General features: G+C 36.5%; 1 protein-coding gene across 1 annotated transcript; it reads right to left on the reverse strand.

The window, feature by feature from the left end:
• Positions 1–13,082: 13,082 nt before the first annotated feature.
• LOC107766424 (bidirectional sugar transporter SWEET2a-like) lies at positions 13,083–20,597 on the reverse strand. The gene is made up of 6 exons (XM_016585205.2): positions 20,155–20,597; positions 19,108–19,144; positions 18,799–19,015; positions 18,552–18,710; positions 18,342–18,461; positions 13,083–13,524 (listed from the first exon to the last, which is right to left on the reverse strand). The coding sequence occupies exons 1-6, from the start codon at positions 20,216–20,218 to the stop codon at positions 13,414–13,416; spliced, it is 708 nt and encodes a 235-aa protein (XP_016440691.1). The 5' UTR covers positions 20,219–20,597; the 3' UTR covers positions 13,083–13,413.
• Between the last annotated feature and the right edge of the window lie 1,043 nt (positions 20,598–21,640).

Genomic DNA, 21,640 nt, shown 5'->3' on the forward strand with positions numbered 1-21,640 from the left:
TCAAGCCTAATTCCACTACGGACCTCCAAATAATTTTCTGGACACGCTCCTAAGTCCAAAATCACCATACGGGGTTATTGGAATCATCAGAATTAAATTTCGAGGTTGTTTACATATAAGTCAATAATCGGTAAACTATTTTAACTCAAACTTCCAACATGAAAATTCATTCTTCCAACCTAACTCCGAAATACCTTAAAACCAAAATCGACAATTCACACAAGTCACAATATCTCGTAGGAAGTTATTCAAGAATTAAAATAGTTGAAAGGAACGTAAATGCTCAAAACGACCGGTCAGGTCGTTACAATAATATTCTAAATATTTTGCTTTTTATTTTTATATAAATTGATGTAACATTGAATTGGAAACAATTTATGGCACTTGAACATCTAATGAAAATAATTCAATCAAAGAATTGTTTTGGTAAACTTCGATATATAGAAGACTTGAAATAAATCAATCAAAGAAATTTTTGTTAAACTTCGATATATAGAAGAATTGAATGAATTTGTTTTAGGAAACAATGTAACATATATACATCGATTTTCTTTGAGAAATTTGTAAAAGAATCAATTACTCATACTGAAGTAAAAATAAATAAATTAAAGAGAACAATCTCATTTATATTATTAGAACCACCTTATTATCATGTAAAATAAAATATTCATATAAACTTGCCCCTATATTTTTTTATCATTTAAAAGTAGATGTTATAGTTTAAAAGATTATAATTTAATTATATTTTTATTATTTAATATTTTAAGAATTGACCCAATTTATTATGTAATAACTCCCCATACTTGTCACGACCCAAAATTCATTAAAGGTCATGATGGCGCCTGACACCGCTGTCAGGAAAGCCAACAATACATACTTAACTTAATTACCCATATTAGTATTTTTGAAATCAAAATTTCTCTAATGAAATAATAAAGATAAAACTCATAGAGTAAATGATAAATACTTTTAACAACTAAATTTCTAAACAATTCACAACTATTCCCAAAATCCGGTGTCATAAGTGCATGAGTATTTTACTAGGGAGTTAAAATAAAATACAGCATCTGTCCGGAATACAAATTAGACAGAAATATATAAATATCTAAAAGAGACTCTGTTGGCTGCGGATCGTAATACAGAATGCAGCTCACCTATATCCCCACAATTTTTAACCACACCTCTGCGCCCACAAGGCCGCTAGAAATATATGCACCTGTACAATAAAATGTGCAACAAGTATAGTATGAGTACGTAAACAACGTGCACCCAGTAAGTATCAAGCCTAATCTCGAAGTGGTAGAGACGAGATGGTCGACTTTGACACCCACTAAGGGTCAACAATAATAAATGGAATAAATTATAATTATTCAACTCAACATGATTCACAGAGTTAACAATAATTTTATTCAACTATCAGAAATAATAAAAATCCTTAAAATACAATAATTTCCAATCTATTAATTAAATCCTTCAATTTCAATAAAAATTCCAATTTATCAAATAGCTTTACAAGCTGCAATTCAATTTCAATAAATTTCTAATTTATCAAATAGCTTTACAAGCTGCAATTCAATCTTAATAAATTTCCAATTTATCAAATAGCTATACAAGTTGCAATAAACTGTCCAAGTATCGTGTAATTATTATTATTATTAAGCACGATTTCTGCCGAGGTCGTACGGCCCGATCCAGAGTTTCGTGTACAGTGCCGAGGGACGTGCGGCACGATCCATAAATGCATCTATCCTGCCGAGGCGTTCGGCCCGCTCCACAAGAAAGGAGGATATTTTCTTATGTACCTCCGGAAAGAGAGTATATTCATTACAAGATAAATTCGGGAGAATGAACAATTCCTTTTAACAATTAATTAATTTAAACAGAAAATTCAAGCATATGAGATTTTCATCATTTAATATTTTTATCTAACAATTCACAACATATATATATATATATATATATATATATATATATATATATATATATATATATATATATATATATATATCAAATAATTTAATTAAGTAAAGAGTACCATTTACACAAGTAATTCATGCTTTTGAGTCCTAAACTACCCGGACTTTAGCATTAATAGTAGCTATGCACGGACTCTCATCACCTCGTGCGTACGTAGCCCCCACAATTAGCAATAATTATTTAATTTAATCACCTATGGGGTAATTTTTCCCTCACGAGATTAGACAAGACACTTACCTCGTCTTGCTCCAATTTACTCTACTAGTAAGCCTTTTCCTCGATTATCCAACTTCGATTGGCTCGAATCTAACCAAAAATAATTCGATACAATCACTGAAATTTATAGGAATAAATTCTATAAGAAAATACTACTTTTTCAATACAAATCCCGAAATTAATTAAAAATTTGTCCGTTGGACCCACGTCTCGGAATCCGGCAAAAGTTATAAAATTCGATAACCCATTCAATTATGAGTCCAACCATACTAGTTTCACTCAAATTCGACTCTGAATCGATACTGAAATCTCAAAACTTCGTTTCTATGAGATTTCTAAAATCTCCCTAATTTCAATCTCAAAACACTAATTTATGGTGAAAACAATGATATACTTGTATATGTAGACCAAATCCGAGTTAGAATCACCTACCCCAATGTTTTTCCCTTGAAAATCTGTCAAAAGTCGCTTCTGCTCAAGCTCAAGTTCGTCAAAAATGGCAAATGGGACGAATGCCTTCTTTTATAAACTGCCCAGGCAGCCTTCGGAATTGGGCCTCGATCGTGGCTTCGATCGTGGCCCTCGAGCCTGGGCTTCGGTCCTAGCCTCAATCATGGCCTCGAGCCTGGGACTCGATCATGGCATTGAGCTTGTGCCTTCGATCGTGACCCTCGATCTTGGGTCTTGAACCTGACCCTCGAGCCTTACCTTCGATTATGGCCCTCGAGCTGGACATTCGATCGTGGCTTCGATACACAAGCTCGAGCTTGAGCCTCGTCAACCCTGGGCTCGATACATGGGATCGACTTCTGGGCTCGATATCTGGGGTCGATCACAGCCCAGAATGTCCAACAGAGGAGGAAAAATTGCAGCAGCTTTTTAAGTCCAACTTTTGATCCGTTAACGATCCGAAACTCACCCGAGGCCCTCGGAACCTCAACCAAATATACCAACAAGTCCTATAATATCATACGAACTTATTTAAAATCTCAAACCACATAAAACGACGCTAAAATTACGAATCATGCTCCAATTCAAGCTTAATGAAACTTAGAATTTGCAACTTCTACATTCGATGTCGAAACCTATGAAACCAAGTCCGATTGATCTCAAATTTTGCACACAAGTCATAAATGACATAACGGAGCTATAAAAAATTTCGGAACTGGATTCTGACTCCGATATCAAAAAGTCAACTCCCCGATCAAACTTCCAAACTTAAATTCCTATTTTAGCCATTTCAAGTCTAATTTAACTACGGACTTCCAAAAAAAAATCCGAGAATGCTCCTATGTCCAAAATCACCATACGGAGCTGTTGGAATCATCAAAATTCTATTCCGGGGTCGTTTTCTCAAAATATTGACCAAAGTCAAACTTGGCCTTTTAAAGCCAACTTAAGGAACCAAGTGTTCCGATTTCAACCCAAACACTTCCAAATCCCGAACCAACCATCCCCGCAAATCATAAATAATTAAAAGCACATACGAGGAGTTTTATTTTAGGGAATGGGGATCTAAAAGTCAAAATGACCGGTTGGGTCATTACATTCTCTCCCACTTAATTATACGTTTGTCCTCGAACGTGCTAAGGATTGTTCCGAAATTGTCCAAAATCACTTTTTAACACCTCGTGCACTTACTCTTCCTACCACACCCAGTTGAGCATATTAATTCGAGCCAATCTGAAGATTCTCCCCTTTATTAAGGCAAATAAGCCTTAGAGCCAAATTCTAACATCCAGAATTCTCCACCATGCCTGTTTCAAACCTATGAACACCGTATCAATCACTACACGATGTACCCATACAGGATTGCATACCTTTGTTGAATTTAGACCATGCACCGCATTATTCACATGACCATAATAACATCCTCCGATAACAATAGCCAAAATTCCATGAATCTGATGTTCACAACACACCTCATGATACATATAAGTCATGTTCCAACTCTCGAAATGCTTCCATGATGGAAGAAATGTGTAGAAATTCATAACCAACTGTCGAGTCAACAAATTATTGAGTTTCTCCTTCTGACAAGAACCATTGCCTCATTATGAACTAAATAACAATATTTGCTTTTTATTATACTTCATATAATCCGATCGCACTAATCCCGGATCCAATAGTCTCGTCTCACACAGTATAAGCTGCTCAGGCAATAAGACACCTCAGACACGATCAAAAAGCCTCATATGACGCCACAATGAGATAATAAGCTACGGACTCGATTGTGATACATAAGAAAAACGAACTCTCGAAAGGATTACTCAACCCACGTGACTAATTGAACAACTGAAAAGGTGTCATGAACCTTCCTCAGAAAAAACAAAATGGGACACAAACACACAAAATATAATATAGGGGACTGTACTCAACATCACACTGTTGCGGCGTGCAACCCGATCCACACATGGTACCGTTGCGGTGTGCAACCCGATCCAAACAACATACCCATGGCGGCGTGCCACCCGATCCACACAAAAAGAATCTATAAGGAAATACTTACCGAGCTAGAATGCTCATTACTATAAAATTATCCGAATATCGGACACAAGCACGCTAAGTGCATAATACCATCCTTGGAAGGACCGACAGTGCCATACGCAACAAAACTCAAGCACAAGTAAGGTGCGGTATATGATCTGAATCTCGAGAGCTATCCTGCTCACATAACACCATCGCTACGCGGGACCTCAACACATAAGAAATTTATCAAGCCGTTTCATAATTCACACGGCACCATATAGTATTACATGAAATAACCGATGACGAAACGACATCCAACGTCCGAATACTCCTCCATAGGGAGCTTTTATGCTGAAATGAACACATCCGGCCTGATATAGAGCCCGTATTCATATTTAAATTCATCCACAGACCTCAAGCCGATTTTGATCGCACCGTACTAGGCTAATGGCCTTTCAAGGGTCAATAATAACCCGTTTGCCCTTAACACACAAGAACAACCATCATAACCGGAACAAACTTCCACATTCCACAACCAAATGAACAGAGAGCCCTCCAGGCAAAAATTCTCGAATTAGCGATATTGCCACAATCTTCATACTTGGTTGTTAAATATTTAATCATTCAGGTGACTACTTGCCATACTTATACAATTCTCTCGTGGAATACGCTCCCACGACCTTCCACAACAGATAACAAGTCTGCACATCCATACCACCGGCCATACTAATACTGTAAGGAGAATCAAGGATCTGCAATTCAATACACAAGGCCTCTTACACATAAAGCTGATCTCAGGTGACACTGAGGACAATACCAACTTGCTTTAAACCTCTAACTCCTTTTCTGCTCGTCCGAACTTGTGACATCCTTGTCAACACCGAGCCGAAATCTTAAATCCTCAACTTTCGAATCTCATGCTACTTAATGCACTTAATCACGCAAATACGTAGGAGTAAAAGAATTACATCATAACTCCTGAACCACTAATAGGGTAAACACTTCATCATATAGCAACCTTCTACTTAACTCATTTCAAAGGAACCATTGCAACACGTGACTGAAATTCCCATATCCGTAGAAAATACCGGCCTCAAGTAGTGGTCTAAACCACCATAACTCTTTCGGGATCCCTCTACACATAACATGCCATAATACTTGAATTCCTCCAAATTAAATCAATTAAGGCGGTTGTCAAGCCTCGCACGTACCGCCACAAATCACATGCATAACTCTATGCGCTGAAGGAACTGATCATTGCCACCATCATGCCAATTCAACCATTGTTAGCCGACCCGTCTTTTCTCAATTTATTCTCCATTTGCCTTAGAAATAATAATAGCTCCATTCATTACATTACGAACTCAAATCCGCACTCATCCCGAGTGACCTTATTTCACGAGACCACGCTGTTTCAAAACCCACTAATCATCTCATATCCCTCCTTGTGTGCACTTTTACATCTTCAACTGATACACCCATTCTTATATTTCTTTTATGAATCCGAAATTATTTCCTTCTGTTTCTTCCAATGCTACACCGCAGACCGAAGATAACATAGAACACTCCAAACCCTTTTCAAAATCTGCTGCAAAAGCTCGATGCTTAACCATACTACAAGCTCGAAATCCTTAGGCACCACACTGTAATGTTTTGAATCCACTAGGACCCGTATTGAGAGTCACCCATTCCGACCTGGTCCTGAATAAAATCAACTCCAAGGCTCTGCTAGCAGTTGAACACTCTCTCGAAGAAGCACCCAGCCGAATCACCTTCCTCGTACATCGCATCAACACGAAGCATAGACTCTGATTCTTCCCAAAGCCTGAACATGAATCGATAAGGCCAAATATGGCATACATTCCCCCAAATCCTTTGCTCAAATTACCACTGATGTTTTCTTTCCTTAGTTGTAATGACCCACCAACACACCGATAACCAGAAACCTCACAAATAGACAACCATGCAATCCAATTATAGACGGTGGGGCTCTCCCACTTAGATTTAAGCTACAATTAAAAAATTCTGGAATCCATCGAGACACTTTCTTCATTGTTGACATGATCCTGCACACGCAACTCGCCAAATTTTCTCAAAATCCTTCTATTAACCTTTAATAAACACTCCGAACCACTAGCCACATTTACATATTAAATCTCTTACCGGGTAGCCAGTAAAATTCTTCGCAGAAGCTTCGTCAACACCATGCGACCGCTAACCTGCTCACATGAGATAACCCACATGTGGAAATTACATGCCGACATATTCCAACGTCGTTGCACTGGGTGCAATTACTATGAAATCAGTAGATCATCCTGAGTTCAAGATCATTCACCAGTTGCACCAGTCCGTTCACTCCTCGTGGACGTTAACTAAAGGTGTGACAATATATTCCAATCCAAAGTCATGTTGTATCCTTCTTCATATCAAGCAACTCCCTCCTATTGTATCCAATCTCCCTCGATATAGCAGCTAATATTACAACTTTAAGTCCGTAAACCTAGTCACTGTCCATTTTACATCCCAAATCACTCCAAACTTTCCTCAAGACGTGTAATCATCCTACCACGTAACCCATATGCTACCTTGCCACTCTCCCACTTTGGTCAACCATCTCCTTTAAGCAACTACTCAACTTCTGTTTCTTACACTTGGCCTTCTCGGAACCTAACCACTACAAGAGACCTTCCACATGTCCTTCCTTATCCTTCGCTGCCCAGTTGTTGCCTTAACTAAACATCAGTCTTTGTAGCACTCGAACCAATGGGTTGTTACCAGCTTTAAACCTTTCTGAGGATCATCCTTCTCGAGCTATCAATACTAGGAACACTGCTTCGACCCTGAACCGCTACACACTGCGATCTCTAACAACTGCTTCCCCTATACCAATTCCTAACACCCCACCGTAAAGGCGAGTTAAATAAAACTATAACACCGGCAAACCTTAACGCATTTAACAAGGCGATGACACCACATCAAAATTGAGAACTCTACCACGCTCGAAAATATCAAGCTTCGTTACTCCATCAACCTCAAACCTGAACATTCATAGTCCGATTGCCTTTTCTCTGCTGAAAATAAAACATGGAACCTCTGAATCATGTACTGGGAAAAACATTCTTTCAAGTCGTTTACTGCCCTGGCACATAGACAGGCATTCTACCATTAAATAAACACTGTGTGATAACAATGCATGAATCGTCATAACAATCAATGCCAAATCTCAAAGCCTTAGGTAGTATTGATACTGAACTGAAACGATAGAGCGACCTTCCGTAAGGCGACGACAATAGCCCAATTAATTACACAGAGAGAAGTATCTTGCACTACATCTGTAGTACCATTAAAAATTTCCTCGTTCCCCGATTTATAACAAGCGTTTCACGTCGCATAAGATTGAATAGGAAGGAAATGTAGGCATAAGCCTCAAAGGAAATTGAATCGCATGGTGAGGAATCAAAGAGGGAAGTATTCCTAACAACCCTGTAGCCTCTCGAAGGTAAGTACAGATGTCTCCATACCAATCCGCAAGACTCTACTAGACTTGCTCATGACTCGTGAGACCTAAGTGAACCTAGTGCTCTGATACCATATTGTCACGACCCAAAATCCATTAAAGGTCGTGATGGCGCCGGACACCGCTGTCAGGCAAGCCAACAATACATACTTAGCTTAATTACCCATTTTAGTATTTTTGAAATCAAAATTTCTCCAATGAAATAATAAAGATAAAACTCATAGAGTAAATGATAAATACTTTTAGCAACTAAATTTCTAAATAATTCACAACCATTCCCAAAAACCGGTGTCACAAGTGCATGAGTATTTTACTAGGGAGTTAAAATAAAATATAGCATCTGGCCGGAATACAAATTAGACAGGAAAATTATAATAACTCTGAAAGAGACTGTTGGCTGCGGATCGTAATACAGAATGCAGTTCACCTATGTCCCCACAATTTTTAACCACACCTCTGCGCCCACAAGGCCGCTAGAAATATATGCACCTGCACAATAAAATGTGCAGCAAGTGTAGTACGAGTACGTAAACAACGTGCACCCAGTAAGTATCAAGCCTAATCTCGAAGTGGTAGAGACGAGATGGCCGACTTTGACACCCACTAAGGGTCAACAATAATAAATGGAATAGATTATAATTATTCAACTCAACATGATTCTAACACAAATTTTATTCAACTAGCAGAAATAATAAAAATTCTTAAAATGCAATAATTTCCAATCTATTAATTAAATCCTTCAATTTCAATAAAAATTCTAATTTATCAAATAGCTTTACAAGCTGCAATTCAATTTCAATAAATTTTTAATTTATCAAATAGCTTTACAAGCTGCAATTCAATCTCAATAAATTTTCAATTTATCAAATAGCTTTACAAGTTGCAATTCAATCTTAATAAATTTCTAATTTATCAAATAGCTTTACAAGCTGCAACAAACTGTCCAAGTATCGTGTAATTATTATTATTATTAAGCACGATTTCTGCCGAGGTCGTACGGCCCGATCCAGAGTTTCGTGTACAATGTCGAGGGACGTGCGGCAAGATCCATAGATGCATCTATCCTACCGAGGCATTCGGCCCGCTCCACAAGAAAGGAGGACATTTTCTTATATACCTCCGGAAAGAGAGTATATTCATTACAAGATAAATTCGGGAGAATGAACAATTCCTTTTAATAATTAATTAATTTAAACAGAAAATTCAAGCATATGAGATTTCCATCCTTTAATATTTTTATCTAACAATTCACAACATATATATAAATATATCAAATAATTTAATTAAGTAAAGACTACCATTTATACAAGTAATTCATGCTTTTGAGTCCTAAACTACCCGGACTTTAGCATTAATAGTAGCTACGCACGGACTCTCGTCACCTCGTGCGTACGTAACCCCCACAATTAGCAATAATTATTGATTTAATCACCTATGGGGTAATTTCCCCCTCACGAGATTAGACAAGAGACTTACCTCGTCTTGCTCCAATTTACTCCACTAGTAAGCCTTTTCCTCGATTATCCAACTTCGACTGGCTCGAATCTAACCAAAAATAGTTCGATACAATCATTGAAATTTATAGGAATCAATTCTATAAGAAAATACTACTTTTTCAATACAAATCCCGAAATTAATTAAAATTTTGTCTGTGGGACCCATGTCTCGGAATCCGGCAAAAGTTATAAAATCCGATAACCCATTCAATTACGAGTCCAACCATACCAGTTTTACTCAAATCCGACTCTGAATCGATACTGAAATCTCAAAAATTCATTTCTATGAGATTTCTAAAATTTCTCAAATTTCAATCTCAAAACACTAATTTATGGTCAAAACAATTATATACTTGTATATGTAGACCAAATCCAAGTTAGAATCACCTACCCCAATATTTTTCCCTTGAAAATCTGTCAAAAGTCTCCTCTACTCAAGCTCAAGTTCGTCAAAAATGGCAAATGGGACGAATGTCTTCTTTTATAAACTGCCGAGGCAGCCTTCGGAATTGGGCCTCGATCGTGGCCCTCGAGCCTGGGACTCGGTCATGGCCTCGATCATGGCATCGAGCCTGTGCCTTCGATCGTGACCCTCGATCTTGGGTCTTGAACCTGGCCCTCGATCCTTACCTTCGATCATGGCCCTCGAGCTGGACCTTCGATCGTGGCTTCGATACACAAGCTCGAGCATGAGCCTCGTCAACCCTGGGCTTGATACCTGGGCTTGATTTCTGGGCTCGATATCTGGGCTCAATCACAGCCCAGAATGTCCAACAGAAGAGGAAAAAGTGCAGCAGCTTTTTAAGTCCAACTTTTGATCCGTTAACCATCTGAAACTCACCCGAGGCCCTCGGAACCTCAACCAAATATACCAACAAGTCTTAAAACATCATATGAACTTATTTGAAATCTCAAATCACATAAAACGACTCTAGAATCACGAATCATGCTCCAATTTAAACTTAATGAAACTTAGAATTTTCAACTTATACATTCGATGTCGAAACCTATCAAATCAAGTCCGATTGATCTCAAATTTTGCACACAAGTCATAAATGACATAACGAAGCTATGAAAATTTTCGAAACTGGATTCCGACTCCGATATCAAAAAGTCAACTCCCCGATCAAACTTCCAAACTTAAATTCCTATTTTAGCCATTTCAAGCCTAATTTAACTACGGACTTCCAAAAAAAAAAAAAAAATCCGAGCATGCTCCTAAGTCCAAAATCACCATACGGAGCTGTTGGAATCATCAAAATTCTATTCCGGGGTCGTTTTCTCAAAATGTTGACCAAAGTCAAACTTGGTCTTTTAAAGCCAACTTAAGGAACCAAGTGTTCCGATTTCAACCCAAACACTTCCAAATCTCGAACCAACCATCCCCGCAAGTCATAAATCATTAAAAGCACATACAGGGAGTTTTATTTTAGGGAACGGGGTTCTAAAAGTCAAAATGACCGGTTGGATCTTTACAATACTTAGGAACCCATAATATATCATATAATTTAGTTTTAGCTTTATATGAACTAACAAGAATTAACTTTAAAGGAAAGGAAGAATTTTTCAATTTGTTTAAAATGTTATAGATGTTTTTAGAGCATAATACTATTTTTTTCTTAAAGTATGTGCCTTGTTTGTTATAAAGAATTGTAATTAGGAACAACAACTCTTTTTGATAGAAAATTATGGACGTGCTTCTCTTATTCAAGTAGGATTGACGTTGTAGGATCGGTAATATGTGTAGTTTAAATCGAAAAAGAATTTCATTATTAGATAATTTACTATTAGATCCTTAAATTATACAAATATTTAAGGGCATAAAAGTCTACCAATGTTTCGGGGATATTTTAGTCGTTCAACATTTAGTATAAATTATTAGTGCTTTTATAATAATATAAATAAATAGATAGATAGATATAAATATAAATATAAATATAGATGAATGCAAATAACTAGCTAATTAATATCAATAATTAAGGGTATGCTTGGTAGACCAAATCACTTTTTGCCGATCACAATTCTCTAACTTTGAAGTTTGAATCATGACAAATTTAATATCGTACTAGAGTTTAACCTTATTTAAGTACTTCACACTTATCCAACCACTGCCACTAGTTTTAGGCCTAGATAATAGTTCTGCTTGATCCTTTGACTATTTAGAAAGAGAATTTTCTTTTTCTAAATTAAATAATTATTTTTACGGTGAATTCCTTAACAGCTTATTTGGATGGTTATTACCCATTGTATTATTACTTTAAAGACAATAGTTGTTATGATTGTTACTTAAATTTTATTGTATCGTATCGTTAAATCCGTCGTTACATAAGGGCGAAAAGTGTTGTAACGACCGATTTGGTGTGGTCACGTCGTTACTTTTTTTTTCCTCATCTTGCCTTTTTATATTATTAAATAATTCTATTTTATTCTTTATTATATATTTTTATATAATAATTATACCTTGTACCTCACTTTTTCATTGTAATTTTACAATTTTATTTTTCGTATTATTCGTCCATGATATCATAAAACGATAACAAACAATACATTTTATCCAAACATTATATACATCAAACGATACAGTACAATACAATACGATACGATGCATTATGAAACAATATATAACAACCGTCCAAACAAGCCATAAGATAGCTAGTTCGGTCTCTTTTTCTTTTGAAGTACTTGCTTTTATTTATTTATTATATTTAATATATTTCTTTTTCTCTCTCTAGTTATTCTTTGGTTTTTCTAGAAGACTAATCCGGATTTGCACTTGGAAGTTTTACATTGGAGGAGTAAGGAATAAAAACGCTCTCTAACAAAGGAACTTCATGCCAGGACTCAAAACTAAGACCTATGGATAATGATGAATAAATTTTTATCACGTCACCACAACCCTTGTTAAGATCCTTTTTCTCTGGTCAGTGTTATTGGTTTGTTCATAGTAAATGTCTGATGTACAATTTAATCCCGTATTTAAACTTTAACTTAAAAAGAGAATTTGAAGTTCTGATTTAAGGAGTAGTAATGAATTTCAATCGCAAAACTTTAATTTTTTAAAAAGTAAAATCCAGGTTCAAGGACAAATCCAACTTCCAAATAGCCCTTCAATTACTCTATTTTCTTCAAACTTCAACCAGAACACGATATATTATCGTCTTGCTTGCCTTGGAGATGGTCCTGGCCACCCCCGTACGCAACAAGAAGAGCTAATACATTGCATGTCTACCATCTAAATATGAACTGTGACACCTTCCAAAATAAATCAGTATTTAGTAGGCAATTTGATGAATAAACTCTGAAGGATGGAAACCAAGAAGATCGTACAAGAACATATGCTGACAGGTAAAACTTAACTTTTCATTAAACAATAAGGATGAAACCCAAGAAGAGTAAACGAAAACTTGTTAACTCAGCACTTGAACCTTTCATTAAACAATAGACACTCAATGAAATTTTGAGCACAGAACACTGGACAAGTAACTATATTTTCCACAATTTGAAATCATATATTCTTCACCACCTATAATACATCTTTCAAGCTCTTTCCTCAAAAACTTAAAGTAACAGAAAAATGAAGCGAAAAGACTTCTCAACTTCCCAAATTCCCGCAAAAGAAAAAAGAAAAAAGAAAAAGAAAAAGAAAAAGAAAAAGAAAAGAAAAAGAAAAAGAAAAGAGATAATGTTTTAAATCACTTCTTAATGAATGAATCTTAACTCCAGCTGTAGTCTTGCGTCTCATGCATAAGAATCCAAGAGAGGTGCTCTTGGCTCCTCTTCTGATTTGCTATATCTGAAGTATAGGACCAGTTGTATGACACCAAGAATTGCTCCTATCCCATTTGGTACCTGACCACATTCAGAAGAAAATATTCATTCAGCAGATGAAACATAACATCAACAGTGATGACCATCACCACGAAACTCAAACACCATTTTGGAATTTGTAATGACTAGATAGGTCATTTTGAGTTTTAACATTTATTCCGAGACCTCGATTTGCTCCGTTTAGCGTTCCTCGATGTGGGAGCGCAGTCCGTGTCTCATTCCGGAAAGTCTTTATGTAAAAAATTAAAGAAAATGAGAATTTTTGCCTTTAAAATGATTTGAGTTGACTATGGTCAGCATTTTTGTGTAAGCGGACCCGGATCGGTATTTTGACGGTCCCGGTGTGTCCGTATCGTGATGTGGGACTTGGGCGTATGCCCGGAATTGAATTTGAAAGTCCCTAACTTGATTTAATGTAATTTGTTGAAAACTAGTAATTTGAAGATTTAAAGAATCCCGAAGTTTGACCGTAGGTTGCCTTTATAGCTACCGGGTTCGGATTTCGGTTCCGGGACTTGGTATAGGTTCATTTTGCTATTATTGACATGTCTGCAAAATTTGGTTCAAAACGGAGTTGATTTGACATGATTCGGACGCTCGATTGTAAAATTTGCAAGTTCTTAAGTTTCTTTGAAAATTTCATGCATTTTGATGTCCGATACGTAGTTCTAGGTGTTATTTTGGTATTTTGATCGCGCGAGCGAGTTTGTATGATGTTATTACACTTGTGTGCATGTTTGGTTTGGAGCCCGAGGGGCTCGGGCGAGCTTCGGATAGGCTACGGACCATTTTGGACTTAGGAGATTGATGGTTTTCAGTTGCGATCGCGATCGCGAAGGGGAAGTTGGGTTGGGGGCGGATTTCTTCTACGCGAACGCGTGGATGAGGTCGCGAGCGCGAAGCAGTGGTGGGATTACCCTTCGCGAACGCGACCCAAACTACGCGAACGCGATGGGTTAATGGGTCTGGGAGGGGATCTGTTTGATGTTCTACGCGAACGCGAACCTTGGATCGCGAACGTGAAGGCCAGGTGGAAAGGGCCATCACGAACACGTACGGCGTCTCGCGAACGCAAAGGCCACTGGGCCGCTATGCTTCGCGATCGTGTCAGGTGCCTCTCGAATGCGAATAAGACCTGACGCCAGTGATTTAAAACTTTTAAAAGTCGGGATTTATCTCATTTCTCACCATTTTTAAGTTTGAGCTCGACCTAGAGGCGATTTTGAAGAGGTTTTTCATCCCAACTTCATAGGTTAGTAGATTTTAACTTGTTTCCTTCCATTTCCATAAACATCCATTGATTTTAATCTTTAATCTATACTTTTTCATGGTAGAAATTAGGGGTTTAGGTAGAAATTGGAGATTTTGAGAAACTGAAATTTAGACCTCAAATTGAGGTCAGATTTCGAAACTAATCACATAATCGGGCTCAGGGGTGAATGGGAATCGGGTTTTGGTTCGAATCTCGGGTTTTGACCCAGCGGATCCGGGGTTAACTTTTGTTGACTTTTCCAAAACATTAAAGATTAAATCTTTTTCACTCGTGAGTAGTTTCTAAAGCTTATTTTGAATTGTTTGAACTATATTTGGTTAGATTTGATTGATTTGGAGGCTAATTCTAGAGGCAACGCCCTAGTTGAGCTTTGATTTGATTGCGGAGCAAGGTAAGTGTCGTGGTTAACCTTAACTTGAGGGATTGGGGCTTGTTAGTCTATTTGCTACGTGTATTATGTGTGAGAATAACGTATATGTGAGGTGTCGAGTACTTATACGTTGTTATTGGGTTAAAGCATGTAGGTGAAACTTGTTTCTTGGTATTTTATTGTTTTGTTAATACTGATATCCATGCTTAGGTTAGATTATTACTTCTTTGATTATTCGTTTTATGATTATTGCTTATTTCATTGTTATTGAATATTTTTGAAAGTTGAAGTTTAGTATCATGTCACCATATTTGAAGTTAAATTTATTCTCTGCATTATTTATTACTCGAATTCATTCATTTATTACATGGCGGGGAAGAGAGTAAAAGCACGAAGGGTGATGCCGTGCCATTTCATTTACATTGTCATTTTCACATGGCGAGGAAGAGAGTAAAAGCAGTAAGGGTGATGCCGTGCCATTTCATTCATTATTAATACTACATGGGTGAGGATGAGAGTAAAAGCACGAAGGGCAATGCTGTGCCATTATATTCATATTATTGCATGATGAGAACGAGAGTAAAAGCACGAAGGATGATGCCGTACCATTTTCATATCATTGGTTTGACTGATTTTACCGCTATTGATAATTTACTTGGTTATTTCGTGATTTCATACCTATCGTAGAAGTTATATTTTCCCCTTTTAGCATGTTCCCACCCAGTTTGTACGTTATCATTCTCTGTTATGATTGCTGCTTTATATACACTTGTACATGTTTATTTACGTAGGTGTCCTGTCATAGCCTCGTCACTATCTCGTCGAGGTTAGGCTCGACATTTACAGAGTACATTGGGTCGGTTGTACTCACACTATATTTATGCACTTCTTATGCAGATACTGGTATTAGTCCTAGCGGTGTGTGAGGTGCGTTAGCTCGGACCATTGCATACGGAGACTCGAGGTAGATGTGCTGACGTCCGCAGACCTTGAAGTCCCCTTCCTTTTCCCACTTTTACCGCTCATTTTTTTCGAAACAGTTAGTATTTATTTCATACTTTGTTTGTAGACTTCTAGTTGCTCGTGTACTCGTGACTCCGAATTTCTGGGAGTAATATTATCATGTGATTTATATCGTTACTGTGTTAGACTGGATTTCTATTTCTCGTTGTATTCTACCATTGTGTTTTAACTGTTAAAATCGGTTATTTAATTATTTCACATCGGCTTGCCTAGCAAGTAGATGTTAGGCGTCATCACGATCCCGAGGTTGGGATTCCGGGTCGTGACAGAATTGGTGCAATCTTTCAAGGGGTTTTTCTTGCTTTCTGGCGTTCCTTGTTTTTTGGAGGGTGCATGAAGAGGTGTACGGTCTGAAGCGAACCCTGGCTCCCTTCGTCCAAGTCCCCCGATGTGAAAAGGTAAAATAATAGATAGCAATAATGGCAACTAGCCTTGCACCAGCACCAACCCATTGGCCAAGGTAGTAGGAAGTAAAAGCAGCTGAGCAGAAAGCTAACAGACCATTGAGCATTTTCTAGAATGCATACAACATTAATTTAGCCAATTTTCAGCGTTCGTGGTTTTTCAATTAAAAATAGTTACTAGAATAATTTTTCACCTTTCATGAATAGGTGGTTGGCAAAAACTTTCAAACTCATTGATGTCTGGGTATAATTATATATTTTTAGTGCATTAATTACCTTACATTTTAGTATTCGAATGCTAAATTGTACTATGTTTGTACTTAATTGAGTTTATTTTATGTGTAGGTACTTTGGAGGTGAAATTGGGAGCAAAGTAGAGATTTTATTTGTATTTTATACATTACAAGAATGGATTCATGATTATTTATTTATTGGATATATAATGATTAAAGTTTAATATTACAAAAGAAGACAAAAGAAACAATTGCAAAGAAATGAAAAGTTTAGTAGAAGAATGAGAAACGAAGCAGATTGAAAAGTTAGGCAGCATTGAAAGAACGCCCAAGAAAACGTGAAACTTACTGGATTTAGCGTCGGGGCCAGCGCCTAGCGCTGCCCTGGACGCTCGATGCGGGGACTAGTCCTATTTTATCCGGGACTTGGTTATTTCGGCCCTACACACTCCCAACTCGTATAAAAGGGGTCCTAAACCTATTTTGGAGGGGAGGATGTTTTTGAGAGGAAAACACAAGCACAGAGCCGTCGTGGAGGCCGGGAATTCATCAAGTTCCATCTTTCTCCCACCAAACTTAGTAATTTTTATGTTTCTTTGTATGATTTGTCACTTGGCTACCATGTCTATGTGGAGCTAAACTTCACGTTCTAGGGTTGTGGTTTTTTCATGACTATTGTTATTCGGATATTGATTTTGCCTTCTTGATTTGTCATATTAGTTTATTTATTCAATCTTACGCTTAATTATTTAATTGCTTGATCACCAATTGAATACTATCTGCGAATCTAGAATTGAACTCGAAAGTGAAAATTCTAGATTGCATATAGGATTGAGTAGAGCAAGTTCTTGAACTCGGACATCGGGGAACAAATTCGTGGTTAGGATAGACATATACCTAATTGCCTTGCTTGATTGATTTACAGGAATTATAAATGCGTTCTTGTTGATTCTAACTCCATAGACATATAGGCGTTAGGTTAGCTTGAATAGGCGAGTAAGAACTCGACAGATTCTTATGAGCAATATTAACTCTGTCAACCAATAAGCTAGATAAATTAGTCGGTCAATTCAATTGAAGAATACAATAGGATTGTTAGATAGCCCATAACCCTAGATCGTTTTCATTACATTGATATCATAAAAATCTGCTCTTTCTCTGTTCAAAGTTCATTATTTATATTTTTTTATTTAATTAGTTTAGAATCAAATATTTTTAGGTTTAATTCTTGTTTAGATAATTAGGATAGTCTAATTTAGTTAATAGTTAATCACAAGTCCTCGTGGATTCGACATCCGACTTTTAGTCACTTTATTACTTGACGACCGCGTATACTTGTGTGTGCGTTTGGCCGCAACACTTATACTTCCTCTAATTTATCTCCAGAAACAACAAGAATAATTTCAAAGTGATAAAATTTTAACGATGCTGTCATCTTTGAATCAAAGCCATGCTACATATTAGTTGACATAAATAGGACTGGAAAGGAAGTTAAAGAGATGGAAATCCGCCTGAAGAACGGACGGTTTACTTACAGAGATGAATGGATCATTCTTGAACATTCCATAGGCAAAGAAAGAGAGGCTCATGAGAAAAGTTGCAAGCGATAGATAAAACGGCATGTACTCCACGCTCTTTGTCTTGATCACCAAATTCTGCCCAAAAAATTGTTTCTTAAACCAATCAGTCCGAGGAATGGCGTCTTTACCGTCTTAGGTTATAGTACTTTCTTCATGAAAACTTACAATAATGAATAGTGGAGAAGCAAACATGGAAATGAGAGAAATGACTGATAAATATCCAACAAAAGTTTGCCGACTGGGAGGCTCAAACATATATATGCTGATGGCTACAATAGCAGCAAATACAGCAAAAACGCCAAGCAACAACCCCAACATTTTCAACTGCATTGAACATGAAACGATTATAAGCAAAAGATCCGTTTAAATTAGAAACTTTAGCAGACTTCAATATGTAAGAACCAAGAATGACCTTCTTTGACCGCTCTGCATGTATGATGAAGATGGTGATATATACTAGCTGGAACACTGCTCCAATTGAATTGACAGTGAAAACCAATATAATACCAGGAGATACAATTGGTGTTCCATACCAGAGGCATATTAAGCAATTAATGAGTGCATAGATATAAGGTAATCCAGAAAACTGTTCTGTAGACTTGCTTCTGATGATTCTTCTGAATGTTGGTCTGAAAATTAAAGGAGGGATACCATCAACATCAATGCAACATATTAATCGCTTGTAATACATTGTCACAGTTCAAAGATTCAAGATGCTTACATTGGTGACACGAATAAGACAAACGCGAAGAGGTTACCTGCATTACACATAAACCAAATATTTGGTTAGAAAGTGTAAACTTTTTCCAATTTAGCTGATGCTTTAGGGGAAATTCTAGTGATATGATTGTCAGATTGACTAAAATCTTCATTGTCGGAAAGATTTAGTCGATCGGATAAAAAGATAAGGAATGAGAAGGACAAGAGAGGAAATGATTAGTAAGGAGAGAGTAAGCTGATCTATTCTTCTTTCCTTTCCTTTCTGTCCCTTTTCTATCAGTTACAAGATCTTTCTTCTGACCAATCAACCTGAGCAGGGCTTCAAAAGGTAAATATTACTTAGAAGATAAAGATTTTGGTCCCTTCTCAGAGCCACTTTTGGGAACTTTTGAAGTCATGCTTCTAAAACTAATAAAGCCTTTAGGAGAAATTAGTCTGACTTTTAGTAACTAATCGGATATTCATTAATATGATGCCACTCCAATTTAGTTATTGGTATAGATGCTATCCTCAAATGACAAAACAGATGGACTTAAATGATATCTTTGAATCTAATAGTAAGATTTTCCTAGCATTTATTCATCTTTAGAGTCCATATCCAGAAATTGATGGCAAATTTTTACATTCAAAAAGAGAAAAGAACAAAAAACAACCTTTCCACCCAATTAATACAACCTCCCTCTCCCCTAAAAGAAACAACCAAAAAAAGAAAGGAATAAAGAAAAGGAACCAACTTTCTAAACAAACAATCCTCATTATACACAAAAAGATAAATTAAGTTTAAACAGATATTCTCAAATGATGTGCCAAAAACTTGTCAAACTAGAAGAAAAAGATGGAACCTTTACAAGTGAATAATGACCAAAAAGAAAGAAGAAGAAAGTTCAAGATTCTGGAGAGCTTTAGTAATGAGATCCAATTCTTCTTGTCCACAAAAGTTTCTTCTCTTTAAATAAAGAAAAAGGGTTGTAAAGAACACTAAAGCAGCAGATCAGTAACGGGAACAAGAAAAGTAAATGGTTGGAATTGGGGTGAGGAAGAAGATTACCTGCAATCCCAGCTGCAAAACTGCAGATTGAATAAGCTGAGTACAATTCACCTACTAGTAACATTCTCTCTTTGTTCAATCAGCTCAAAAAAGATTTTTCTTTTTTAATATATGACAGAAGAAAATCTCAATTTATGTTTCTCTTCCTAGTTGGAAAAAAAGAAAAGAATAGTACGGAGAGATTAGGATATATACTACTACTGTAGTTCTGTGATACTACTAGCTTTTGTCAAGTTGGAAATGGTTATGAATGTAATGCCAAATAAGATATATATAGTATACTCCTAGCTGTCTTCCAATGGTGGGACCAGCAGCAGAATAGGAGTATAATTTTTGCACATGCCTATGTTTTATTTCCCCCACTGCGCCAGAAAAAGAAAATAAGAGAACTCTTTTTAATTATAACAAAAATGTTGTTTGATGCTAAAAAGAAACAAAATGTTGATGATTTACAACAAAAAATAGTATAATGTACCCTTGCGGGTGGCCGAGTTGGTTGAGCAGTAACTTCCCAAATGGGAGGTTTGAAACCCACTTGCATATTTTTTCGATCGAGTCCGTCACACAAACTTGTTTATTACAATTTATTTTATACATGAGCGAGGTTTACCTTATGTATACTCAAAGAAGAGCGGTTGTGGGGTCTTTAGTAACAAAAAAAAAAATATTATACTATGTGGCCTGCACCCATTATTGGACTTCACCAATAATATGCTGATATTTTTTAGTGAATACTAATTAGGTGTGGCCGAGACTCTGTCTACATCTTCAAATTTGCACATGAATCATTTAGTGAAAAAGAAGAAACATGAATGGGTCCTGTTTTGCTATAGTACACATATATAAATCATGCCTATCTCACTGGCCCATTATCAATTCAATTAGATTTTGTTCTTATTCTGTCAAATGGTCTATGATTAAAAAAAAAATGGCAGTAAAAAGAAACATTTTTTAACTATTTTAGGGTTCAACCTTAATTTGAAAGATGTTGTGGTCGAATCTCACTGGACTTGGTAACACAAAATTGTAAATAAGTCAAAAATACTACTGTTAGAAACTAAAAATGTAAAAAACCTATCCAATTTTGTGAAAAGCTATTCAAATTAGTTAGCAATAGAGGAAAAGGAGTCAACTGTCAACGGGTTTGTAACCAAATAACATCCTCTTTAAGTAAAGATAAGATTAAACAAAAGGGAAATGAAGAAGGAACAATTTATCATGTTTTACTTAAAATATACTTCACATATTCAAGCTTAGGATATTCCATATCCCTTTCGCGGGTGCTATTTGGACCAGCAACTTTTGTCCAAATTAAAATGTATTGTTCGTTTGTTACGACAGATAAGGAATAATTAATCCCGAAACTAAATTTAAGAAAAATTTATCCCATATTTGATTGGTAAAAAACTACGATATAATTAATCCCGAGATTAGTTATCTCGAGATTGTATTATTTTTTTATCCCAATGAAAAGTTGAAATAACTA

Source organism: Nicotiana tabacum, chromosome 17, assembly GCF_000715075.1.
Source record: "Nicotiana tabacum cultivar K326 chromosome 17, ASM71507v2, whole genome shotgun sequence".
NCBI classification, from domain to species: Eukaryota; Viridiplantae; Streptophyta; class Magnoliopsida; order Solanales; family Solanaceae; genus Nicotiana; species Nicotiana tabacum.

Coding starts and splice junctions, on each gene's coding strand:
- LOC107766424 (XM_016585205.2), bottom strand. CDS start 20,218: ATGTTACTAGTAGGTGAATTGTACTCAGCTTATTCAATCTGCAGTTTT. Junction 19,016..19,107: donor GTCTTATTCGTGTCACCAAT/GTAAGCATCTTG, acceptor TTTAATTTTCAG/ACCAACATTCAGAAGAATCA. Junction 18,462..18,551: donor CTTCTCCACTATTCATTATT/GTAAGTTTTCAT, acceptor TTTTTTGGGCAG/AATTTGGTGATCAAGACAAA.